This window comes from Linepithema humile, chromosome 2 (genome assembly GCF_040581485.1).
Source record: "Linepithema humile isolate Giens D197 chromosome 2, Lhum_UNIL_v1.0, whole genome shotgun sequence".
In the NCBI taxonomy this organism is placed as follows: Eukaryota; Metazoa; Arthropoda; class Insecta; order Hymenoptera; family Formicidae; genus Linepithema; species Linepithema humile.
In genome coordinates this window covers 27,872,158-27,898,788 of record NC_090129.1, presented here as the reverse complement: position 1 = coordinate 27,898,788, position 26,631 = coordinate 27,872,158, and the positions used below count along the sequence as shown (strand labels likewise).

The following is a 26,631-nucleotide window of genomic DNA, read 5'->3' as shown; positions in this document are numbered from 1 at the left end:
TTATTGTGTAAATAACTCGAGAATATGATAATGTATATTTATAAACTCAACATTTTGATAAAAATTAATTAATTGAAATTAACGTTTTGACATAATTATCTAAATTTAAATAAAACTGAATGTAAAGAAATCAACTAGAATAATTTGATGTGTAGTAAAAAAATTCATTGATTTCAGTTCTTAGATGTTAACATTTGATTATTTTCTTTTCACGGATGTAATGATGTCCACCGTTTATCTTTGTTACAAAGAAAATACATACAAACAGCGGTAGAGCACTTATTTTTTAATAATTATAACTTTGTAAAAATTAAAAAAAAGCGACTTACAATAATTATAATTATTGTAAAAATTCTTAGAGCTAGAAAAAGATGAAGAGTAAGTTGAACCAAGATTAAAGTTAATCTACATTGGTGGAAATGGGCATTAGAGTTCTGTGTCCGGCTGACTCGGCCTCCAAGGGATAAGCCGAGAGCACAAGCTTTTACATAAAGCATAACGCATAAGCATAAGGAAATTGATTGGTCTATATATAAGCATAAGCAAATGCATAAGGAAATGGACCAATCAATTTCCTTATGCTTATGCGTTATGCTTTATGCAAAAGTCTGTGCTCCGGCCAATACTCTTGTTGCTGGGAACTTAACATCGGATTAAGGCGCGCCTTCCAATGGAAGTTTATAGTGGCTGACGTCACTCAGCCAATCAGAGGATCCGATTTCCTTTGCTATTTCCACCTTCTACCGGATGTACGAAAGGGCAAGCTACTGGACGCAACTACCGGATTGGCTACAAATAGCCTACAAAACAAAACCAAGCAAGCTTCAATTAAAACATTGTTGCAGGAAACCTTGCTTCAATTAAAACATTGTTGCACCTTTCCACGCCTTATTGGCTGAATTTCCACAGCTCACTAGCCCGACCGGAAAGACGGAATCCGCGCCGCACTCAACGATGCATTATATCGAGACGACACTGGGTTTACCGGAAGCGTGCAGGCCGAGGAGATTGGCGCCGGAAAAACTCAAATAGCGTTTTCGATTATACAGGATTTGAACGACCCAGGGTTGGTTAATGACGTCATTGCAACCTCTCCACCAATGAAAGACTTGCATTTATAGTAAAATAGTGATTGATCAACCCTGGGTCGTTCAAATCCTGTATAATCGAAAACGCTAAAAGAGGCGAAACAACAGTTTGATTTACTGCTGCAGGAAGGAGTAATCGCGCCGTCTAAAAGCGCATGGGCCTCGCCGTTGCATATGGCACCTAAGAAAGGTGGCACGTGGCGACCATGCGGCGATTACCGCAAGCTCAACAACCGAACGGTGCCGGACAGGTACCCGATTCCACACATCGAGGATTTCACACAAGCTCTTCACGGGAAATCAATTTTCTCCACTCTGGATCTGGTGAGAGCTTACAACCAGATTCCAGTAAATCCGGAAGATGTGCCTAAAGCGGCGATCACCACACCGTCGGGCTATTCGAATTTGTTAAAATGCCTTTTGGCTTAAGGAATGCAGCTCAGACTTTCCAGAGATTCATTAATAAAGTGACACGCGGACTTGAATTCTGCTACGTTTACATTGATGACATCCTGATAGCATTTCACGACAAAGAAGAGCACAAAAAGCATTTAAGATTATTGTTTCAGAGACTCAACAAGTACGGAATTCAACTCAACCCAGCAAAATGCGTGTTCGGCAAAGAGGTCGTAGCATTTTTGGGGTACCAAGTCTCAGCAGAAGGAACACAGCCCTTACCGGAAAAGCAATACGGAATTTCCCGAAGCCTACCACCGTCAAGCAGCTTCGGCAGTTCCTCGGAACGTTGAATTTTTACAGGAGATTCATTCCGGGAGCGGCCATGGACCAAGCTGTCTTAAATGACGCGCTAAAAGGCAACCAGAGGAGCAAAACACCAATCGAGTAAAACGCGGAAAGAAAGGCAGCATTCAAAAAATGTAGAGAAACCCAGATAACATTTCTTGCGCGCAAAGTTTGCGCGTCTTATGCATATAAACTTTGTACGCGGTTTGCGTGAGTTTTGCCCGCAAATTTATTAAGCTCATGTATTGTCCGTTATACACCAGCAAATCACATGCAAATGGATACCATATTTGCTCGTAAGTTGCTTGCAGTCGTTGTGCTCAAACGACTTGTCCCGCGCAGCGCACAGGAAGCATTCTAACAAAGGAATAGCGAGTAGCGATAGTAACTGCGGTTATGTGATATACGTGACTGACTGTATTAATTTAAGTGAAAAACATTGCTCTGCTCAACACATTCTACTGCAGCCCTCATTCACTCTTCTCGTAAGTAACTCGTATCGATAAAAACATCATATATTTTCGAAATATATTCTATATCTGTAGCGTAGTATATTTTGAAGTGTTCTAACCTATATATTTTCAACTTTATGTGAAAAGTCAGAAAAGTCAGTTTAGAAATAAATATATTTTTATATGCATATTATCTACATTTTAAAAACTATCATTTTTATTACATTTTTTTGTCATAATATAAAAAAATATGATTTGTAGAAAAATATATACATGTAACTCTGTATAAAGAAACAGATTCCTATCCCTATAATTTTAATAAGACAAGTTATATGTATGTATGTATATATATATATATATATATATATATATATATATATATATGTTTTTGAAAGAAGTATATACATTAGAAAGAAGTATATACATTAAAATTATAAAATATGTCATATTATTTTCTTTTATATTGTAACATATAAAATTTAAGATGGAAAAATATAACTATATATGTTCAGTAAAATTTGCAATTATTTTCTTGTATTTTCTGTATTCTTTATATTATATTGTTTTGTTTTCTATTATTTTCATAAAAAGAACAGATGATGCAATTAAGTTATACATAATGATAATCCGAATTTATCGACGTTTTTTAGTTCTGACTTTTATTATTTTAATATTTTCTTTTAATTCTCAATAGAAGCTGTAGTTCTTCTTTAAACTGATTCCTGCCTTAATGTAATCTGCAATGCAATATATTTGAAAACTTTACAGAATTTTACAGTTATAAATTTTTAAAAATTTTATAAACTGCATTATTTTTATAAATTACAGCCTAGATTATTCCACAATGAAGCCGGTTTATGATCGTCCATCTCAGAAGCCATTTAATAGCCTTTCTGTTCGTCAACAACAGCGAATAAAGAAAGCAATTAAGGAAAATGTGCATAACACAACAATACATGAGAAAACATACAATACAAGATCAGTAGATAATTATCTGTTTCAAGTGAATACAAAAGATAGAATGTGCAATGAATCTCTATGTTTAGATGTAAATTCTTCGAATAATGAATTATTTCAGTTTCAAAATGAAGAAATTAATGCGGAATTTTCTGAAATAGATTCTGATGAGGATGTATGGATTAACTATAATTATACTGATGAAGAATGTGATTATTCTGACGACAACAATATTGAAATAATTGATAATTTCCACAAACAATTAGTTTCTTGTTTTGTTCAAAATAATTTCACTCATGTTCAGGGAAATGCAATATTGAAAGTATTAATTTCTCATTCTTGTTTTTCATATTTACCTAAGGACATACGCACTCTTTTAAAGACTCCTTCTAACACTGGAGAAATTGTAAAACTTGAAGATGGAGAATATGTTCATATTGGCTTCGAAGTATCTATTATTGCAAAATTATCTAACATGCATTCCACTTTCCTTAGAGATAGATATTAGTACTGATGGAGCACAATTACATCGTAATGGAAAAATTCAAATTTGGCCTATTCAATTTCGAATTTACAATATAACTGTGATAATAGTCCTGGAATAGTTGGAATATACAAAGGTTATAAAAAACCTAATAATCCAAATATATTTTTTAAATATTTTATTGAAGAAATAAAAAAAATTTCTAATGCTAGAGGTATTGTTTATCGAAATAAATTAATACCTATTATTTATAGGAGTTTTATAGCCGATGCTCCTGCTAGAGCATTTATTTTAAATCATAAAGCTCACAATGCCAAATATCCTTGTTCTAAATGTAAAGTTTCAGGTCTTTATTTAAATGGAACAATGTCTTTCCTTGGTACAACTCATGAGCCTCGTACAGATAATGAATACGCACAATGGAAATATAATAATCATCATAGTAATGAGACAGTTAGTCCTCTGTTACAAATTCCATTAAATATGGTATCTCAAGTGCCATTTGATTACATGCATTTAGTGTGTCTAGGCGTGGTAAGAAGACTTTGTAAAGCATGGTTGATTGGAAATTTTACAAAATCCGCAAAATTATCTGCTAGACATATTGACTTGATATCTTCAAGATTGGAAAGTATACGGAAATATTGTCCAGTAGAATTTTCTCGATCACCAAGATCTTTGAAAGATTGGAGAGATTATAAAGCCACAGAATTCCGACAATTCTTACTATATACAAGTCCTGTTGTACTAAGTGGAATATTGCAAGAAGATGTTTATTTGCATTTTTTGCTTCATACATCAATACGTATATTAATATCTTCAACATATTCACAAAAATTATTGCATTTCTCTGATATTGCATTAAAAAAATTTGTTTTATTATCTGAGAATATTTACGGCAAGGATTTTATATCTTACAACATTCATGGCTTGTTACATTTAACAGAAGATGTCAAAAGATTTGGACCCTTAGACACCATTTCTACTTTTCCATTTGAAAATAAAATTCCATTTATCAGAAAGTATATCAGGAAGCCACATCTTCCTTTGCAGCAGTTTATTCGAAGAATGAGCGAATATCATGGACAACCAATACACTATGAAAAGTTGACAATGAATAATCACATTCGAGTATCACAATCACATGAATCTGGTCCATTAATTCAAGATGAAATATTCCTTCTTTGTAAGCAATATAAAAAATTAGAATACAATAACATGATTTTTAGTCTTTGTCTTATCAATAACTGTTGTCTTTTGAAATGTTCATCAATTTGTTTGATTCAAAATATTCTTGTAGCGGATGAACAATATTATTTTATTGTAAAAAAATTTAAATACGTTAAACATTTTTATAATGTTGGCATTTTATCTGATAAAGTTGAATTTTTCGTATGTTCAAAATTACTTAATAATGAAATTGTTCCTTTAACAAATGTTGTAACAAAATGTTACAGAATGCCATTTTTTGAAACTGATAAAAGTGATAATAGTAGCAGTAATGAAGGCACTGACACATATAAGTATGTAGTAGCTGCTATAAATTTTTGATAATAGATTTTTCAATTATTTAATGTTTTGTTTTTACACTATTTTTAATTTTGACTTATGAAAAAGATTATTTTTGTCCTTTTTTGTATATATTTCATACATCTTTATTATTCACATGAAAGGCGGTCTTCTTTAGAATTTAATAATTTTTTAATTATGAATATGCTTCTCAATGTGTGGGGATTCATTTATTATACATGGTACGTTTACAATAAAAATTACATAAAAATTATTTTTTTTTTTTACATTTTATTGTAAAATAGGAATATATAACGACTTCATAATATTTGTTACTGTAAAAATTGTTAATTTTATGTACAGAGTGTCCCATGACTCGAAGTTTATAGTTTAAGGGCGTGTTATTGAAGTTATTTAGAGTTAAAATTGTTTAATAAACATATGTCCGAAAATGCTTCTTAACAGATAACCTCACTAATATATACGTACAGTGCTGGATTCACGATATATCCGCGCTCGATATATATAACATTGATAAGTTTGAGTCAGACTCAGACTTGACATTAAAATTAACTGACAGTGAAGTGGATGTGCCCGTAGGTAACGAATGTAAAAAGGTAAGCAAAATTGTATTTTTACACTTTGTTGCTACTCTTACACTGCACTCATACGTTACTATAAATTATAATTCTTTATTCTTTAATGTATTTTTTATTAAATCAGCGATGACGAACCAATAACTTTACTATGAAGAAGCACATGAAAAAGAAGAGCAATGATAAAAAACATGATATTTCTATAAAAGCTGATAGACCCTTTTTGGGATTAGATACATTGAATACGAGTTTCATCGATTCTGACAAGAAAATTACCAGTCCACCAAAAAGTCCATCAATATTATTCCATGGATGCCCTAGAATATAAGACAAGAATCTGATGAAGCAATCTCGACTTGTGTTTCAATCAGCAAAGTGCAACGAAAAGAAGATATCATTGCCAAATAAACCAACTAGCATATTGCCAAACACAGAAGAGAATTCCATTAGTGATATTTCTCTAGAAAAAGTATTTGTTACTTCGAAAAGTAATGCTTCAAGCACCAATGAAACTGTCGAAGATGATGTAGTAGAGCTCAGTCCTACAGAGAGTAGATCTAATAGAGCTAGACGTTTAAAAGAGAAATTAAAGAGGAATGACATCAATGACATAAATGACATCAATTTATGTGATACGGAAAATAAACCACCTGTGGAAATATTACTGAAGAAAAATAGGTAAATATTTTTTAATACAAGTTAATGTAATTTTCTTTGTCCATCTGATACATAAAAAATTATTTGCAGGAAAAGAAGAAAGAAAAACATTCCAGAGCAGCTTAATATGCGATGCAAAGCTGACAGAGCAAAAATAGATGGCTGGGATTGCTGGGAATGCAAACAGATAATAGACAGTTAACAAATAATATACATACATATAATTGCATAAAGCACATTTTTTTACAAAAAAAAAAAATTAATTTCTAATCTTGTTTTATTTTCAGTATTACAAGAATTTGTCATTGATGGGAAAAAAGTTGCAGAAACGGAGAAATCAAGTCTCGCGTCACCGACACAGATACGAGAGACCAGCAAATACACCAGAAGGTATAAGTTTTGTGTATTTCCATATATACTTTATATATTATACATAATACATATATATGATAAAACATTAAATTTTTGTACAGTTTTTTGGAATCCAGAATTTCCTGAGACATCCACTTATCGGCAAAATTTAAATTGAGACATAGTCAATTACAATATAAGTAAGAACATAATATATTTAATATTAAAAATAGTAAATATATTTAAATTGTATCTCGAATGGAGAACATTTACATTATAATGCTTGGTGATGTACCAAGAAAATTTGTACCTTGTGCACAGCATTTAGCTTCGTAGAAAAATTAATTTTTTACAAAGCTCAACGCATTACCATCCGTGTTCGGCTCGTATTTGCCTCGATTATTTACATTTGTGACTTTGATCTTACGAACCTGTCATTCTAAATTTGTTTGTAAATATATTTGTTTCAATTATTCCATGTATTTTATATTTCTTAAAGTTTGATGAAACTAAACAAACATAAAACATCTGTATTCAAAATATTATACATGCATCAAATATGACCGGAAGGAAGTATTAAGTGCTTTCATGGCTTGAACATAGATTGATTTATTATTTTACATGTATATATTATATTTTGGATAACATAATATATAGATTTATATATATATAATTATCATTTCCTTTTGTATATATTAATATATATAAATTTATATATAGACTTATCTCTTTACATAAAAATATTTCATTATCATTGCGATATCAGCTCTCTCTCTCTCTCTTATATTTCCCGACTGTTAATATTGTGCATTATCTTCTTTATAACTTACTATATATAATCATGTTTTTTATTGCTACTTTATGATAAAATTATTCTTGCCAAAGTTTATGTAACAATTAAATATTTTAATTTTGCAGATATAAAGTCAATATGAATAGACGACCTAAGAGAAAAAATATAAAAAAACCTTTGCGTTATGAAACTACCGAATCTTCTGACAATGAAGGGGAATCAGCTAAACGATATAAAGAGCAAAACAAGACTTCTGTTACAGATGAGATCAGAAATATTCGAAAGAATTTATCACAATATGAGAATGAAGAATTGGCTAAACAGAAAGCAATTAACAGTGCATCCAAATATCATTCTGCATCCATAATAGGTCTGTTCTTTATAGCTGAACTAGTGCAGCCAGTTCAGCTATAAAGAACAGACCTAAAGTTACCCTCAACTGACAAATCAACTTGCCGTCACATATAGATGATTCATCTATACATGGTTCTCAACCAATTATTGCATCTCAATTGGCATTAAATTCTCGACCTTTTGCCAATACAACTCCGATATCTCACGATCAATTTCCAGTAACATCTGTAACAAATTCATCTATCGTATCTCAATCTTCATTTTGTACGATATCTAAGCCTTCATGTTCTTCAACAATTAAACATCCATCATTTACAAATTCTCAAACATTCTCAGAATCTCAGATTTTATCTTTTCCATTAACTTCAATGATTGATACTGAACAAATACGTAATAAAAAATATGATTATGAAATGAATAATAATACAGAGTGTCCTATCGGAAATATAAAAATACCTTGTCAAAATGCAACTAAACATCTTTCATCATATGAATGTTTGCCAGTATCATCGGCATCTCATATTCCACCATTAATTCCGATGACAAATAATATGGTTCATTATACACCACATCATAATAGAGAATCAACACGTAATCAGAAGATGGCACATCTTGAAAATACAATTGAATCGTCTTCAGTAATAAGTCCTGAATCTTATACATCATCTTCACCTCAATCTTATTCATCCTCACTGTCACGTGATTCCGAGACTCCATCATTGACTTTGCTGTCAGCTCCAGTACCTCATAATAATGTTACTTATAACACACAACCTAATTATACACTCATTTCTAATCACGAACATCCTAATCCCACCATAACGTATCATCAAAATACTCTGCAGGAAAATACTAATATTATCAATGAAATTAAAATGCAAGTGATGGAATGTGTGAGAAACGTAATGACAATTCAGGTAATGAAACAATTCTTTTACAATTTTAAAATAGCTTATCTGTCTTTTTTGCATGTTAATAATAGACTTGTGTTTATGAAACTTTTTCTCTATTTTTTCCAGTAATTTCTAATCTCTATAATGTAATTTTTATCTCATTTTTTGAAATTTTTATATAAGACATAAAAACCATCTGTTGCATTAATAAATTTCAAGATTTACTTAATACAACTTTTTTCTTGTTATTTAAAATGTAAGGAATTTTAGAAACATTTTTTATTAGAAAATCATCGAATATTTAACACTTTGTTTATAATTTTTTTGTTAATAGAACGAGGAATCAATGCTTACATATAGAAAAAATAAATAGAAGACCTGTGAAACCAAACATAATCCCGTTTCACACTGTTGAAGCAGTATTAGAGTTTAATCGGTCAGACGACACAATATATACCGAAATAATAATAATTTTTTGATCTTATCTTTTTAATGAATCAATATTTTATTATGTAATATGTTATATGTTATGTTAATGCATATTATCTATAATAGGTAGAATACCTTGCATCCATTGGAGGACGAAATGCAAAAGAAATAATACATTTGGCGTTTAAAGAGATTTTTACTACAAATGTAGCCCTATCATTCACATGGACAGGCAAAGACAATAATAACCGCTCTATAAAGGAAAAGTTATCGGATCAACGAATAATTAATGCTTTATATGGTATGTCTACAACAAGAATTATATTTTATATATATTCAACGACAATAAATTTGCAATAATACTCATATAAAATTATCTTGATTCAAGCATAAAAAATAAAATTACTGCAGTAAAGATCTCGAAAAATGAAGTAATAAAAATATTTAGAATTTTTAATATAATGCTTATTTAGATATAAGGCCTTAAAATTGGCCCATTGTAGGTCATATTCAGACGGTCGCTTATTCGTAAGCTGCATGTGCAATAATATTGGTATCGCATATATGTGATTCACGGATAAGCAACTTTCTAAATGTATAGCCTATAATTGACTTTAAATTCTTACTTTAAAAAAAAATTCTGACTTTAAATTCTTACATTATAAAAATTATTTCTTACACTAAATAACCGCAAATATATATTTTTATTGCTTAATTTTTTAAGAATGTTTATATTACAAACTTATTGTAGTTGAATTTCGAGATACCCTATATATGAATGTATATTTCAAAATAAATTTTATATAAATCTATAATAAATTTGTAATTAAATCACAGATAATTATTTTAAATATCTACTAGTTATTTAAAATAAGTATTTTTATTTTAGATGCTACTTCTGTACATTCAAAATTAACAACGGCTGAGTTTAAATATTACGTATCGGAAGCCTTACGCTCAGCTAAACAAAGACACTGACATCAACAGCGTATGCACTCAAGAGATCAAAATGATCAAGACGAATCGCGCGAAGAAGATCTCCATCAAGTAAATTAATAAGTTGAAAGTTTTTGTTTATAAAGTTTAAATATGTTTGAAAAAATCTTTTTATTTTATCTACTATAAACTATTCATATTATTATAAAAAAAAGCAATGAATAGATGTGACAGTTTTTTATTTTAAGTTTTATATAAAGAAGAGTGAACTCATGCATATTGAACAATTTTTTATTTTATCATATCACTTACGCAAAGTTTTATATAAAGAAGAGTGAACTCATGCATATTGAACAGTTTTTTATTTTATCACATTACTTACGCAAAGTTTCATATAAAGAAGAGTGAATTAATTCATATTGTAAAAAGAATTAATTAATAAAACGCTAGAATTTATATATACACATATATGTCTCTACTTATTTTTAATTAGATATATATATATAATTTTTTTGTTTTATTTTATAAAAAAAATTCTTTTTTTGCGGAATTCTCTTTCTATCCATATGATAGATCCATATAATAGATCCGTTTGTAATAAAATATATTCTTAAATTGCTATATAAAATTTAATATTATGTAAGAACGTATACATGTGTTTGCTTATTGTATGTATGCTACTGTGAAAAATGGTAAACTGTTAAAAATGATTATAATGTAGATAATGATATAATTATATACAATATTGCATGACTAAAATTATATGTGTTCTAATTTGTATACATATATTTAATAATTATAATATGGTATATATAATCGTCTTCAATTGTTTATATATTACTTTTTTTACAGAGACATTATATTTACATACAATATAAACAAATACATGATGTATAACGTTTCTATATATAATATTAAAATTTATATAGTAATTTCAGAGTATATCGCTTTAATTTCATCTGCATAGACGGCGTCATTATATAATGTGTCTTCCTATTTTATACAGTATACGTTACGTTTATACATAATTCGTAATATATATTACACTAATATATATTACGGATTACGTATAAACGTAATGTATACTGTATAAAATAGGAAGACACATTATATAATGACGCCGTCTGTACATATCGCTTTCAACTCGCATGTGCATATGACTCTCAAATCGCGCAAACTTTGCAGCATCATATGCAAGCAACAGGCGTACGTATCGCTTATTGAGATTACGCGTAAAAGTGTGCTAGCGTTTTGCGTACATATCGCTTATTGAGATCGTGCGCAAAGTGTGCTAGCGTTTTGCGTGCATACCGCTTATTGAGATTGAACGCAGTGCTAGCGTTTTGCTACCGCTATGACGACGCACTGGAATAGGGTTTTGCTTGCGCAATATGAGCCATATTTGTGCGCGATTTGCTAGATATTTACGCGCAAAATGTTTTCTGGGCTGTTTGTATAAGAAAATTTTATATCAAAAATTACTATGATACGGCAGTAGCCGCGCACTATAAGAGGAAATTATATAAGCTTAAATACTATGACCATTATGTGAAAAATAGTAAAAATAGTAAAAATTCCTTCATAGTCTGCGGGTACTGCTGTACTGCTGTACGTAATTTTTGTTATAAAATTTTGTCATGTAGATACATGCTTATTACATCGCGTTTAACGTAAAATAAATTTTATTCTTGTCCCATGATTCATATACTTATAAGTTAAAAATTATAAGTATAAAATTTATTTGAAAACGGGATATTTTAATAATTTTGCAACATTGAACTTGCTGAAACCTTGCCTACGTTGGAATAATCAACGCAACGGAAGAGGATTACAATATGGAAATCCCAACTGTGGAGCTTCAAGAGATAGAACTATATGCTACCACGTGCCTACCACAGATTGTAAGCAAACTCGACAAAGATCTTCCTAATCCTGGGAATGACGAAATCAAGACTCAACACGTAATGTCAATTACTCACCAGAACTCCAACGTCGAAACTCGCGCCGAAACAATAAAAGGTTTACTGCGGTTAGACCACCTAAATCGAGAAGAGAACATTCATGTGAATAAATTAATCTACGATAACAGTGACCTTTTCTGGCTTCCCACGGATAAACTACACAGTACAAATGTCCTTACTCACAAAATCCCGACTATAAATGACCAACCGATAAACACCAAACAATACCGATTTCCTCCCATACACAAAAAAGAGATTAATAAACAAATTAAAACTCTACTAGAAAACGAAGTAATTGAACCATCCACTTCCCCCTATAACTCCCCTCTTTGGATCGTCCCAAAGAAGCCAGACTCAAAAGGAAATAAACGATGGAGGATGGTAATCGACTACCGTGCCCTGAATAAAAAGACCATAGGTGACGCCTACCCGTTACCAAACATTACTGATATATTAGATCAGCTCGGCAGTGCGAAATATTTCAGCGTGTTTGATCTTGCCTCGGGTTTCAACCAGATCAAAATGGACAAGGATTATGCCCATAAGACGGCTTTTTCCACGCCACATGGGCATTATGAATTTACACGAATGCCATTCGGCTTAAAAAACGCTCCTGCGACGATCCAGCGATTAATGGACCAAGTCCTGAGCAGGCTGCAAGGAACAGAACTATTCGTTTATCTTGAAGATATAGTGCTCTATTCCAGTTCACTCAGAGAACACGAGATAAAATTTAAAACTCTCGCTGACCGCCTCAGACAAGCCGGACACCGTTTCCAACCCGATAAATGCGAATTTCTCCGGAAAGAAGTGAATTACCTAGGCCACGTGATCAGCGAAACGGGAGTTAAACCAGACCTTCAAAAGATTAAAGCGGCTCAACAATTTCCTACCCCCAAAAATGCCAAAAATATCAAACAATTTTTGGGTTTAGCGGGATACTACTGGCGGTTCATACCCGACTTTTCCAAGATTTCTAAACCACTAACTAGCCTACTAAAAAAAGAAGTAACCTTTAATTGAACCGAATCGCAGAATTCTGCATTTAACTGCGTTCAATGCTTTGCAAAGAGCCCATACTACAATACCCGGATTTTACCAAAATCTTTGTCGTCACTACCGACGCCTCGGGTTTTGCCATTAGGAGTCCTTAGCCAAGGACCCGTCGGCAAAGATTTGCCAATAAGCTACACCTCACGGCTACTTAATAATGCAGAACAAAATTATTCGACAATAGAAAAGGAACTGCTAGCAATAGTACATTGCGTAAACCATTTCCGCCCATACTTGTACGGTCGCAAGTTTACCTTAATTACAGACCACAAGCCACTCGTATGGCTCCATTCCGTAAAAGATCCAACTTCGCGACTTGTACGATGGCGTTTGAAATTGCAGGAATATGAATATGAAGTTACATACAAAGCTTGAAAAATCAACGCAAACGCTGACGCTCTATCCAGGAACTCTGTCCCACTCCTACCACTTTCAATAACTCCAAATCCCTCGAGCTCTGACGAAGAAACCTTTACAGCCAGACCTCCTAATAAAGCCTCGAATCCTAGCGTCGAACACCCAAATGTAAAACCGAAACCGGTTTTTAGTAATAAAAAAGTTCTTTTTAGAAATAGTGCAATTTGTGAATACACTGATCAACGATTTTTCATCTCCATTTCGAGTTTAGTTTGGCAATACTGCATATATTGGTGTATATGACGGAGAGCAAATAATGGTAAGAATAACGCTTGATTTTTACAAAAATTTATTATAAAGAATAAATATTTTCCATAAACATATACATTAAGAAATATTTATTATTATACAGGATGTCCTATTTTAAATTACGCACCTGAATATCTCGTCAGGGGAGCCACCAATCCGAAAATAATCCTTACAAAAGTTGTTGGGTTTGGAGAGGGACATCGGATGATGATTTTCAATTTCACCTTGACCTTGATCTTCAAGGTCATTTGAAGGTCAAATCGAATTTTTTAAATAGAAACTTTAAAGTTATGTTAAGAGTCGAAATGACCTTTAAAAATCATTTCAAGGTCGAACCGCTTACAAGTCTAGCATGACCTGAAAAATTGATCGTGGTTTGTTTTTTAAGATATTTGAATTAGTAGTCATTTGTATAAAATAAAATTGTTCACACCAGTGCCTGCGTTCAGTCATCGACATAATACATACATCGATGTCCAGGGCTCACGGCGAGGACGTAGCAGGATGGATTTTAGAGCCCTATTTTGGTCCAGCTGATGAAGGCAAGACCGCGACAAACCCGACCAATGATGGCAAGATTCATTGTCCGGCCAATTAGGGCAAGACTATAGAGAAATCAGCCGATTAAGGCAAGAATCATTGTCCGGCCAATTAAGGCAAGACCATAGAGAAACCAGCCGATTAAGGCCGATTAAGAAACTTTAAAGTTTCTATTTAAAAAATTCAATTTGACCTTCAAATGACCATAAAGGTCAAGGTCAAGGTGAAATTGAAAGTTACCATCCGATGTCTCACTCCAAACCCGACGACTTTTGTAAGGGTTATTTGGATTGGTGGCTCCCCGACAAGATATTCAGGTGCGTAATTTCAAATATTTTGTCCATGAAATAACCTCTGAAGGTCATTCCAAAGAAGAGCCTCAAGTACCCATCTAAACGTAAAATTTTGCGCTCTTTCCGAATCCGGGGTCAAAAATAGGGATTTCTATTTAAAAAATTTGATTTGACCTTCAAATGACCATAAAGGTCAAGGTCAAGGTGAAATTGAAAGTCACCATCCGATGTCTCACTCCAAACCCAACAACTTTTGTAAGGGTTATTTTTGGATTGGTGGCTCCCCTGACGAGATATTCAGGTGCGTAATTTAAAATGGGACATGCTGTATATATTAAATAATATAAATTTTTATTGTGTGTAACTTTTATACTTTACTTTAAATAATAAAAATAATTTTCTAAAGTATATGTAAATAATGGAAATAGCACAAATAAATACACATATTTAATTGATATAAAAACATTATTAAATTAGATTTTAATTTTATGTTTTAGGCTGCTCTGCAAAGTCAATGCTTCAAGAAAAGTTTAGTTTACGAAATTTTTAAACCAGCATTGAAAACAGAACTTGTTCTTGCACCAATTGATTTCTTTCATTATTTTGTGCATAAAAATGTTGAAGGAAGATAATTGAAAAATGAATATTTAACGAGATATTTCATAGTTTATGTAAAATTATGTCAAATTAAAATATAAAATATCTTGTAAACCATTCAATTTTTGGCCATCCTAGTCTTATAACTTTTTGCGACAAATATTACAAGAAATCGATTTATATAAAAAAATTAGTGTCCTTCCATTTAAAAAAATAAAAATAATCTTTAAATCTCAGAAGCGCCTCCATCCAAGGTCAAACTAATATCCCTATATTTTTTCCCTCTCCAAACCCTACAACTTTTATTTGAAAAATTTTTTATTTAACTCGGTATTTCTCAGATATTTGAGTGGATCGTTTAAAACGGAACCTTGTATTTCTCATTACTCTTGATAGCATTGCAGGCATAATAAATATAAAATATATTTTGTATTTATAGAAAATTATAAAGTAAGTAATTTTCCCAATTCGCCAATATACGCGCAACGCGCAAAAGTACAAGTACAGTGAGTATACAAAATACAGTAAGTATACATATAGTAACGAAATGGTAGTTTTCAGATCGTTTAGTTTTCAAAAAAAGACCAAAATTATTAATGTTTTTTAAATTATCACCTTGATAGAGATTTGATTATCTTAAACAAAAAATAATTTTTGTAATTTTTCAAAACAAAATTCAACTCCGACGAATTCTGCTCGTTCATTTAAACAAACGATTTTGTTCCGCAGATTGGAAAGAATTGATGTTCCAAGTTAAAGTTGTATATATCATGTTATTCCAATAGCCTGACATGCTGACAATCAAACATAAAGCAAAACATGTAAAACATGTAAGAGCTTTGTAAGGATTTCCTAGTAGCACAACTCTATTGGCGCAATATTGGCTATAAATTGGCTATATTGGGTATAAATTAATTTTCCATATTGGTTTAATATTGTAAAGTAGACGCTCTCTCATTTTCAACCAATATTGAATTCTAATATTGGACCAATATATTAATTTCATTTTTAACCAAGATTGGTTAATAATACATATCCAATTTTTTTATATTGGATATAGATCTGACTTTCAATCATGTAACTATTCTCCTATAGGGTGGAAAGATGAAAAGTGAAAACTTTTACGAAAATTCGACAATTCTATTCATTAAATCACGTAAAACTTTTCACTTATTATGTTTCCGTTATAGAAGAAAAGTTACATAATTGAAAGCCAGTTAATAGTTTATAGTTACAAAAAGTTTATATATGGTTTAATTTTTAATTTTTAATTTTTTATTGAAAACTTGTTTTTTTTTTACAAAGTTTAAACATGTACGAAAATAATATAATATTATATATTAACATATAATAATAAAGTTTTATAGAGTTAAAAATTTAAAGTTATAGTTAAAGTTTTAACAATATAAAGAATTTGAAAAAAATATAATAACTAATTGATATAGTTACTCTTTGGTATAGTTACTGAAATAAAAAATTTTTTAATTTGTGGATTTTGCTCTCTCTTTTCTTCCTCCTTCTCTGTCCCCACTCTCTGCAAGAAACTTCGAAATTTTTTGAAGAATTTCACTTCTTGATGCGTCTTGTAATTTTTTCGAAACAATCTCTAAAAACAAAAAATATAAATAAGTTTATTACTAAACTGTACGTACAAATTTTTGATTCCAAACTTATTTCTTAATTGTTAATCTTATTTGTTATTATAATCTTATTTGTTAATATAAGAAATCTATATGCTTTGTATTAGATATTCAGAATGAAAAAAATATAATTCTTAAAATTTAAAATTATATCAATGTATTTATATATATATATATATATAAAACATATATAGAGCGATATATGTCGACATATTACTATAAATTTCAGTAAAAAAATAAAAAAGTATATGTTTCATATGTATTGCATTTTTTATGTAAAATTAAAAAAAATTTTTTTCAATTTTGTTAGTATTTTTATATAAATTTTTAGAAATATTTTTATTAATTAAAAAAAACTTACCAAATACTGCAGCAGCAACCTTGGTTGCAGAAAAGTCACGCTTTTTTTGCTTACCGCAACCACAAAAGTGTATTGAAACAGTCTTCTTCATAAGCAACTTCATTACTGATGGCACTAATTCCTTCACTGTTTCTCCAGAAGCAAGGTTGAGATACTTTACCTAAAAATAAAAATTATTCGCATAACAAGAATATTTGTTAAACTTAATAAAAATTGAAATTTTTGAAATAGACTAATAGTTTTGAATGTTATGTAACTAATTTTTTAATATTATATTAACATAATTAATAATAATAATAATAATTTTTTGTGTTTATTTCTTCCTTTAATGGCAAATATAATCTAATATAAAATATGCTCTTGTATTATATTGGAATTATGTATATAATTTAGTTTAGTAGGTATATATATATATATATATATATATATATTTTGTTTTTTATTTTTTTATGTTTTCTTACCAAAGATATAAAGTCTTTCTCAGAATTTATCAAACATTGATCAATTTCATCAAAACGCTCCATAGAAGAAATTGGAAGTAGACGGCTAAACTTATTTACATTACTATTATTATTTTGCATGAATAGAGTATCTAATTTTATTATAATTTCTTGCTGTTCCCTTCTCGATGCAATTATTTCAAATCTTACTTCTTCAATTACTTTAAAAATTTTTGTCAAAACTCCTGAAAAATTATATAAAAGTTATTTATATTAATATAAATAACTAAATTACAGAAATAATCAGAGTAAAGTACTATTTCTTCTTAAAGAAAACTGTAATAGAATCTCACCTTCTTTAAAATGCTGAATATTGTTTGATTTTTCTGCATTAATTTCTTCCTTTCTTTGGTTTTTTGCATTTGTATTGCATACTGTAGGACTGTTTATAATTAAAGAATCTCTTGGTAATTCTTTATGTTGATTTGTTTTTGTTATTTCACAATCTATAAAAAAAATTTTCTGAATTAAACTGAATAAAAATATCTTTGCTTGATACAGTATATAACTACTTATAACTACTTGATAAAGTATTATAAATTATAACAGTAATAATTTAAGCAATTAATTTGGAATAACTATTTAATTAAAATTGTTAGATTTAATAACACCTTTACAATACCTTTACTAGAATTGTGAATATAATTTTTTTTTATATAACAAAAATTTGAGAAACAGTAACAATATACATATATAATGTCATAAAGTTCATTTCATTTCAGAATTATAATAAATATAATAATACAAAGAATAAATTTTTTAGCAAAAAAGTGCTACATTGTAGATAAAAATTAGTTCAAATATCCAATATATAATATAATAAATGTCTAAAAATCGAAAAATTATTAAAATGACATTAAATGATCTTTGTTTTATGTTCATATATATTTTTACCTTCATATTCGGGAAAAGGTGGAAGAACAGAATGTTTAGTTCGTTTCGTTGAATGCACGTGCTGTTTTTCTAATGCTACATCTTCATCATCGGAATTGCTTTGATATCGAAGTGGTAATTTTTTTTGTCGTTTCGTTGTACAATATGTTTCTAAATCAGAATCACTGTTGCTCAAGTGAGACGTTTCTTCTGCTTTATATGCTTTTTTTGTAGCATTAGCAAAACTATCTATAAAAAAAATTTTTCGATAGATATTATTAAGCAATGTAGACTAAGATCAATATAAATTATATAACTTAACAAAAAGTGCACACACACATTTTATTTGTGTATAATATTATATTTCATTATAAATGTTATTTAATTAAAAAATTGAATTAGCACTGATAATTATAGGAGGATAATGTTTTTTAAGTTATGAAAAAAATTAAGGTTTATACTATTTTTATAAAATCAATAGCAATTAAACATTGAATTTGTGTTCAAAAAATAAAACTATATACTACTGATATCCAATATTTATTCGAAGTTATAAAAATCACATAAAATAAAATTCTGTACTATAATTTTCTACAAAAAGTTTATCACATAATATTTTCATTTGAACTTAATTTTAAAATAAAATATTTCATTTTTAAATTATTTCATTGTCATATAACTTTTATTTATTTTTATCTATCCTGTATCATAAGAATAGAATAATAGAACATTTTAATATAAAAACAAATATGATAGTAATATAAAAATATATACCTGTATGTCCCAATACTTTTATATTAACAGAGCTCCAATTATCATTGGGTACAGTATTGTTTTTCAAGTATTTTCTTAGGATTGATGGAGTTATATCTTTAGGCCATAATGCTGTTTTATTATTAGATGATATCCAGGAAGAAAGGATAATTTCGACAGTGTTCTCTTCTATAAATTCGACTATAGAATATTTTTTCATCTGTATTTAAATATTTACATATGACATTTGTTGATCATCTCACAATTATAACAAATAATAACAAAATTTATGCTATAATATTTATACTTATAATATAAATGCTTGTGAATATCTTTTTATGTATGTATGTTAGACACAATATAATCAAAAAGAACAAAAATAATGCATAATATGTTTTATTAGAAAAAAAAAATTTATTGAAAAATATAAAAAGAGACGCAAATGTTAATTGTATTTAGTAACTGTGTGTAGAAGAGGATATCCAATATATGAAATATTATCTTTAAACACAATGCATTTGGCTTCTATTTCTGCAAAATTAACTATTTTAAATGACTCTTCCAGATTATACATTCTATATATTTTTAACTTCTGAGATTCACAAGGATAAGTAAAATAATTACTGTATTTTCTAAATTGCTTACAAATAAAATCAATACACATGAAATCAATACACTGTGTTTTTTGTGAATTCTTAAGAACAATATTAAAAATTTGTACAATCTTTCCATTTTTTAACAACGTATAACGATCAGATCTATGACAAGTCACAAAATGATATTTATTAATAATTATCTCTTTATATTGACTTACAGAGCTTTCCATGCCAGCAATAAGTGGTCCACATTTATGTTGACGTTTTAATTTACAATTAAAAATATATTCTTCAGAAATAAAATTCTGATTTTCAGAAAGTCGTCGTGATAATTGTGATAGTGGTTGTTTTCCACCTCGAAGAGATCTTTTTATTTTGCCAAGCAAATTTTCAAAATCAAACGAACTTATATCATCTAATGGCTTTTTAAAATTTTTAACGTCGTCAGCAATATGAACAAGATTATGCACATTGTAAATTTTAGAACTTAGTCCAAAATATTCATCAAAAGTCTTAACAAATTCTATCAGTAAAGTCTGTGCATAATTGCATAATTGAACCGCTAATGTAGGATGTGAAAGAATAAATATTGCTGTATGAAAAATCTTAAAATGGTCGATATGATTATTTGGAATAATTCCATTGAAAACAAAAAGTCCAGTGTACAAGACAAATTGGCGTAGTTCAGTAGCTTTCCACTTTCTTATTTTATTTAAATTTCGAGGTTTTCGTGAAAAATCTATAGGAATGTATTCGTGTAACGATTCTAATATTTGAGATAAGCAATTAATTCTCCTTGTATCTAATTTAGAAAAATAATTATTTCCTTGCACCATTTCAAAAAGTATTTTTTTCATAACGCCTAAATGAACTAGATGCATTGAATCTAATATGAAATTTGTAACCATTGGAAAATTAATTTCTGTTAAGGGGGATATACCATTATGATGCCCCAATTGTGTTTGTAGCAAAAAACTCTCATCTGTTCTTGATTCAGCATTGATTTTATTGAATATTGTTGCACCAAATGGATGTGTCCCTTTTTGTGTGCACCTTTCACAACCATAAAAGCCATTATGTCCTTTAATTACTTTAATAAACGCTCTAGCAGGTGCATCACAAATAAAGGCTGAAACCGTTACTGAATATAATTTTGTATCGATAACTAAGCCATTATCACAAAGATTTTTGTACTCTTGTATAAAATCTTTCATATATTCATGTACATCTGGAGGTTTAGACTGGCCGCAGTATACAGCAACAATAAAAGGGTCAAGTTTACATAATGTTTGATCTATTTTGCAAAGTATCGGCCAAAATTGAATTGAAGAACTATTGGCTAATGGCAGCCCATCAATGTTAACAAACAACTTTATTTCTTGTAGTGATTTCAATAAGGGTACTTTTTAAAATAAAATATGTAAGTTATTGGCAATCCCAAAATAATAATATTTTCCACTACACATATCAAGAACAGATGTATTTCTTGATGTTTTTAATAAAGTTCTAGCATCATAAAATGCAATAAGATTGTACTTTTTTAATGTACGTAAAAGAGAATTCAAAGCGATGTGAGAGATTCTATATTTGAGAGCCCACTGGGCAAGATTACTTGCTAAGTTAGAATTAATATCTTCTGTAGAATTTGTTAAGACATTACAATTATGACTAACAGAAAATTCTGCAGCATTCTCATTAGAACTTTCTTCATTATTATCATTTTCAAATAAATAAAACTCAATAGAAGAAACTGATGAGTTGTCAGATTCATTATCAGTGCAACTAGAATTGATACTTTTAATCTCATCTGTTGTCAACCAAAGAGATTCATTTTCGTTAAATTGCTGACAATGCTCTATCAAGTCGGAATGAATAGATTTTTTAGAATTTGATCTGATGGATTCTTCGATACTATTTGTTTCATTCTCTGTTTCAAGCATTGAAAAATGTTTCTTAACTCTATCATTCATTAATTTCCATTTTTTGCGTCTCTTTGACATTGTAATTAAACTGTACGTATGTTTATAAAAAAAAAATATATATATATATATATCTGTCATATGTTAGTCCAATTAAACTACGTTATACTATATGTGTAGTTATATACTCTATACTTTATTACTTTATTTATTAATAGTAAAAAATATTTTATAATTGATAAATATAAATTGTTTTTTGAAGATAGGATTGGAATGGATATAAAAAATAAATGGATAAAATTCAAAGAAAGTAGCGCAATAATCTGTAAAATATAATTTCAATAACATACTGTGTCTAATACGTAAAAAAAATAGAAAATATAATAAATTCTGGTAAACAATAAAAAATTAATATTTACCTTGGCTGCAAAATTGCGAGTCCTCTCCGAATTTTTCAGGCAAGCAAATGTAAAAATTTGATCAAAAATCAAAATAACCTCTTTCATGAAATATCAATTCATCTCGTTCCTATTTAATGCGAACGAGTAACTGATGTTAAGACTTATGGAATAATTTCTGGAAAGTAAAGATCTGAGTGTAAAATAATGATCAATCACATGCAACAATTTTATAATCGATATATTTTCATATATATATTTCAATAAAACATTAATAAAAAAAATTAGCTTTAATCAAAAATAAAAACTATTTACCTTTTATACATTTACTTTTTCTTTTTAATAATTACACCTTATAGACCAGTTGGACAAATAAATGTTAGCAGCACAAAAATTTTTAGTCTGAACAAAGGATGTAAAAACGAACACATTCACTCGCGTTTAAGGACGGTAACGAACTCACACTCGTTTATTATATAACAAGTATATAAAAAGAGTACGAATTTCTCATCACAATTTCTTTTTCTTCTTGAATTTCAATGAGACAAAAACCACGTTGTACTATAGTTTCGGATTTGTGGTTAGGTAGCTTACATAGCACGAAACGAATCTCTTCTAATGGCTTCTGCAGATAGGATGTTGCTTGTCGCGCAACAAAAGATGCGATAGCCAATCACCTTCCAACTTTTCCATAAAAGCAAAAAATTGACTATCGCGTCGCTTTTTATTACATAGCAAGCATTACAGCGTCCTACGTGCAAGAGTGATATATTATATCTATATATATTAATTAAAGCTATAAATCTAATATTTTAATCAGCGCATAAAATTTATTACTATCTGCATATATATAATCCTAGAAAGAAACCTATTTTTTACTGCAACATTTGTGATTTATTGCACATCAGATCGATTTACTGATTTAATAAAAACGCAGGTTTTCCAAAAATAATATGATTTAATTAACTACAGAAAAAGTACCGCAATATATAAAAATTATGTTGAATATAAAATTAATTCACACACAATGAGCAACATATGCAATATTGGTAGCATGTTGACATTTATTTTATAACCAATATTGGTGTCGTCATGGCACTGCAATATTGGCAACATATTTATATTTATTTTGTAATCAATATTGGTATCGTCATGGCATTGCAATATTGGTAGCATATTGACATTTATTTTATAACCAATATTGGTGTTGTTATGGCACTGCAATATTGGTAATATATTTGCATTTATTTAGTAACCAATATTGGCTATCCATTGGAAAATATTGGCCAACGTACTACCAATATAACCAATATTTAGCCAATGTAAGCCAATACTTAGCCAATGCACTGTGTTACTAGGGTTTATAAAGTTCTTGTCTTTATAAAGTTCTTGCTTATTTGGTTGTTCAAGTCTATATATAGCAATGAAATCGCAGTTATTAGATCGCTTGGTTTTCGATAAAATAAAACCAAAATGTCTAAATATTGATTCCAATTTAGAACATTCTAAATCTCTTTTTTTGAAAAAAACTAAACCTAAAATTATATGCAATTTGGCCTTAACCATTTCTTTTTATGTTTCCAAATGGCAGTTATTAGATTTAACAAAATTTTCGTTTGAAGTGTTATATTAAATATTATAAGACCTGAAAACTGTCCCAACGTATAATTTAATTTTTACGAAATTGTAGATTTCGAAACTTGCATTTTTACACAAAATTTTGCTATGTTTCTATTTAATACTGCATTTTAGTAATTTATTACACTCACAGTTAACGTAATTTTTCATATACAATTACAAGAAACTCAATAAAATAAATTATTTGCCTTTTTATATTAAAAATATGGAAGGTCTGAAAACTGCCTTTTCTTTAAATATTAATTCAGTTAAATGGCAGAATTAAGGACTTGTGAAAAAAATTTATATAATTTATTAGTTTTTTCTTTTTACAACACAAAAGTGATCAAAAATTACTAGTAAGTGTCAAATCTATAGAATACAAACGTTAAATAAAAAGGTATTTGTTGCTTTAGTTAAAAATATGATTGACCTGATAGCTGCCAATACATACAAATTTCAAAATATTTCCAAAAATACTGATTTTTGTTGACGGAAAAGTATTCCAAAAAGATTTTACTACACTATTATTCACAAAAATCATATTTATAGAAAACGTCCCGAAAACTGCCCTTCTACTAAGTATATATATAATAATATTGGTATAATAAATAAATTTAATTTAAATTAATTAGAATAAGTACTTTGTTTTTTAAAAATAAATGCACGTAAAACTCAAAATATTTGAAAAAAATACGTGAGAATAAAATTTTAATATATTATTATTATTATAAAGCGATAAAAATTATACGGTCTGCAAAGTGTCTCGAAAGTATATTTTTACACTATTGTTTGATCCATTATCTTAATAATAAAAAACGAATTAGACTCACCGATCGATGCGCAGCAGCGGAGTCGTTCTATTGATTCGCATAGTTGATGATCTGTAAAATACGAAAATAAATCAAGATTATAGTTGCCGTCATAATGAATATTTATCAAATCATAATAGAGTACATTGAACTTTTAATTCTTTTTGTAAGCAAATATGGAATAAAAGAATTATTGAAAAAAGTTTAATTACTAAAATAAAAAATTAATGAATATGTAAATAAATTCTAATAATGATGAATATTAACTAATGTAAATATTTTAAGTCTTTTAATGTACATACAACATTTTCAACAAATGAATGAATTATTATTTACCGTAAAGTTACTCCATCGGCTCCTTCTGAGCCTTCTTCTCCTCTCAGTGATCCATCAAAGCATTCACACTGAATCACATGCGTTCGCGGCGCACGCTTTGCTCGCGTGCGTGTCCGAATACGAAAATCGCGCAACTCACATTAATTGACACTTCCGATGTCGCAGGCGAATCAAACCGAATTGTCCAAACTGCAACGTTACGCGCGAATTCCATCCGCGTTTCAGATGATCGTATTTACCAATTGAGACACAATTTTCTTAAAACAGAGGGCAAACGTAAGCTCGAAGAAGCTAAGATGCGATTAGTCATGGAATCAACCGACTAGATACCGGGCATCTCACTTGCATTTCGGTGCCAAACTAACAGAACTATCGACCAAGTCCTGGGTTAACTTGTAGGCCGTCGATCATACGTTTCATCGGTGCAATTAAGCAACCCCATGCTTTCCGATATGACATATGTTAGCACGTCTGACACTGAAGATGCCTTTTTGTAGTCGAAATTTTATGATAAAAACCGATCCTTTTCTCCCCCTAGTCAAGTCCAAAGTCGAAAGAAAATCATGTCCCAATATTTGTCGTAATCTGCGGTAGAAATACATTCGACCAGAGCTTGGCATGATCTGCACACTTCGGCCGATTTCCGTCAGCTAACGCCTACCGGCTCAGTGTAGCCAGATTTGGCCCGGTTTTTCGCGCATGCGCGACGCGGCAAACGTAGTGAAGTGTTTCAGTCTAATAAAAAGGTATACCATATAGTACCCGTTTATTTAAAAAAATTATTATTTTCTGAAAAATCAATAAAAAAATAAAATATATTTACATATATTTATATGTATATGTATATGTATATGTATATAAAAATATAAATATATGTAAATATACTTTATTTTTTTATTGATTTTTCAGAAAATAATAATTTTTTAAAATAAACGGGTACCATATGGTATACTCTTTTACTAGACTGAAACACTTCACTGCGTTCGCCGCGTCGCGCATGCACGAAAAACCGGGCCAAATCTGGCTACACTGTACCGGCTCCCCACTACGTCTTGAGCAGTCTTGAGACAACGCATACAGCGCTCTGCCTCAGGTACGACGTATCTGTAACGTGATAAGGTTCCGTGCCCCCTGACTGCCAAATATCAATACTTTCAACACGATCTGAGACGTTTTTAATAAAATCGCGCAACGCATAATGAGACTGTCAAGTGTTTACGATCGTCTCATGATGCATTGCGCCGTCCCTGCCTGCCCGTTATATCGAACTCGTAAGTAGCAAACTATTTTCAATTATAACTCGAAAACTAAGCTTCGGATAAAATTTTGCAAAAAGAAAAATCGTCTTAAAATTCACTCAAGAATATGGCATTGCAAGAACATCAGGTTATTTTGAATCATACTGATATTGCTTCGCTTGAAAATGGTTACCTTCAAATCTCTACAACTCAATAAAAAATAATCGTACAAAAA

At 29.7% G+C, this 26,631-nt stretch overlaps 2 protein-coding genes and 1 long non-coding RNA gene across 11 annotated transcripts; 1 reads left to right on the top strand and 2 right to left on the bottom strand.

The window, feature by feature from the left end:
- Window positions 1–1,300: 1,300 nt before the first annotated feature.
- Window positions 1,301–11,512, top strand: LOC136998164 (uncharacterized). 6 transcript variants are annotated; one of them, XR_010888798.1, is made up of 6 exons: window positions 1,304–2,317; window positions 3,113–7,038; window positions 7,757–8,902; window positions 9,213–9,314; window positions 9,434–9,608; window positions 10,197–11,512. XR_010888798.1 is itself a non-coding variant. In XM_067350553.1 (6 exons), exons 1-4 carry the CDS (start codon window positions 6,171–6,173, stop codon window positions 6,983–6,985), a joined length of 573 nt encoding a protein of 190 aa, XP_067206654.1. In that variant the 5' UTR covers window positions 6,142–6,170; the 3' UTR covers window positions 6,986–7,038; window positions 7,757–9,608; window positions 10,197–11,512. The 6 variants fall into 6 exon arrangements, 2 of the variants coding, with proteins under 2 accessions (XP_067206654.1, XP_067206653.1); XM_067350553.1 differs by lacking the exon at window positions 1,304–2,317 and having other exon boundaries at window positions 6,142–6,508; window positions 6,578–6,684; window positions 6,775–6,877; window positions 6,961–7,038; window positions 7,757–9,608; XR_010888800.1 differs by having other exon boundaries at window positions 1,301–2,317; window positions 3,113–5,851; window positions 5,958–7,038; window positions 7,757–9,608.
- LOC136998165 (uncharacterized) lies at window positions 5,779–15,273 on the bottom strand. Its single transcript, XR_010888801.1, has 2 exons — window positions 14,051–15,273; window positions 5,779–6,147 (listed from the first exon to the last, which is right to left on the bottom strand). It is a non-coding gene; the product is annotated as an uncharacterized lncRNA (long non-coding RNA).
- A 1,032-nt stretch (window positions 15,274–16,305) lies between these two features.
- Window positions 16,306–25,807, bottom strand: LOC105670368 (uncharacterized). Of its 4 annotated transcripts, XM_067350550.1 has the most exons (9): window positions 25,159–25,797; window positions 24,844–24,894; window positions 22,415–22,571; window positions 19,502–19,700; window positions 18,749–18,976; window positions 18,148–18,300; window positions 17,816–18,039; window positions 17,355–17,514; window positions 16,306–16,959 (listed from the first exon to the last, which is right to left on the bottom strand). In XM_067350550.1, the coding sequence occupies exons 3-9, from the start codon at window positions 22,499–22,501 to the stop codon at window positions 16,835–16,837; spliced, it is 1,176 nt and encodes a 391-aa protein (XP_067206651.1). In that variant the 5' UTR covers window positions 22,502–22,571; window positions 24,844–24,894; window positions 25,159–25,797; the 3' UTR covers window positions 16,306–16,834. The 4 variants fall into 4 exon arrangements, with proteins under 4 accessions (XP_067206651.1, XP_067206650.1, XP_067206648.1 ...); XM_067350549.1 differs by lacking the exons at window positions 24,844–24,894; window positions 25,159–25,797 and adding an exon at window positions 22,709–24,099; XM_067350547.1 differs by lacking the exons at window positions 24,844–24,894; window positions 25,159–25,797 and adding an exon at window positions 20,295–22,318.
- Window positions 25,808–26,631: the final 824 nt, after the last annotated feature.

Bases quoted from the DNA above. Each gene is read 5' to 3' on its own strand.
- LOC136998164 (XM_067350552.1), top strand. From the start codon at position 6,171: ATGAAGCAATCTCGACTTGTGTTTCAATCAGCAAAGTGCAACGAAAAG. The intron at 6,509-6,577 runs GTAAATATTTTT...AATTATTTGCAG, and splicing joins ATATTACTGAAGAAAAATAG to GAAAAGAAGAAAGAAAAACA. The intron at 6,878-7,756 runs GTATAAGTTTTG...TTAATTTTGCAG, and splicing joins ACCAGCAAATACACCAGAAG to ATATAAAGTCAATATGAATA.
- LOC105670368 (XM_067350547.1), bottom strand. From the start codon at position 21,290: ATGAAAGATTTTATACAAGAGTACAAAAATCTTTGTGATAATGGCTTA. The intron at 18,977-19,501 runs GTATATATTTTT...TTTTTTTTATAG, and splicing joins AAAAGTATTGGGACATACAG to ATAGTTTTGCTAATGCTACA. The intron at 18,301-18,748 runs GTAAAAATATAT...TTTTTTTTATAG, and splicing joins ACCTTTTCCCGAATATGAAG to ATTGTGAAATAACAAAAACA.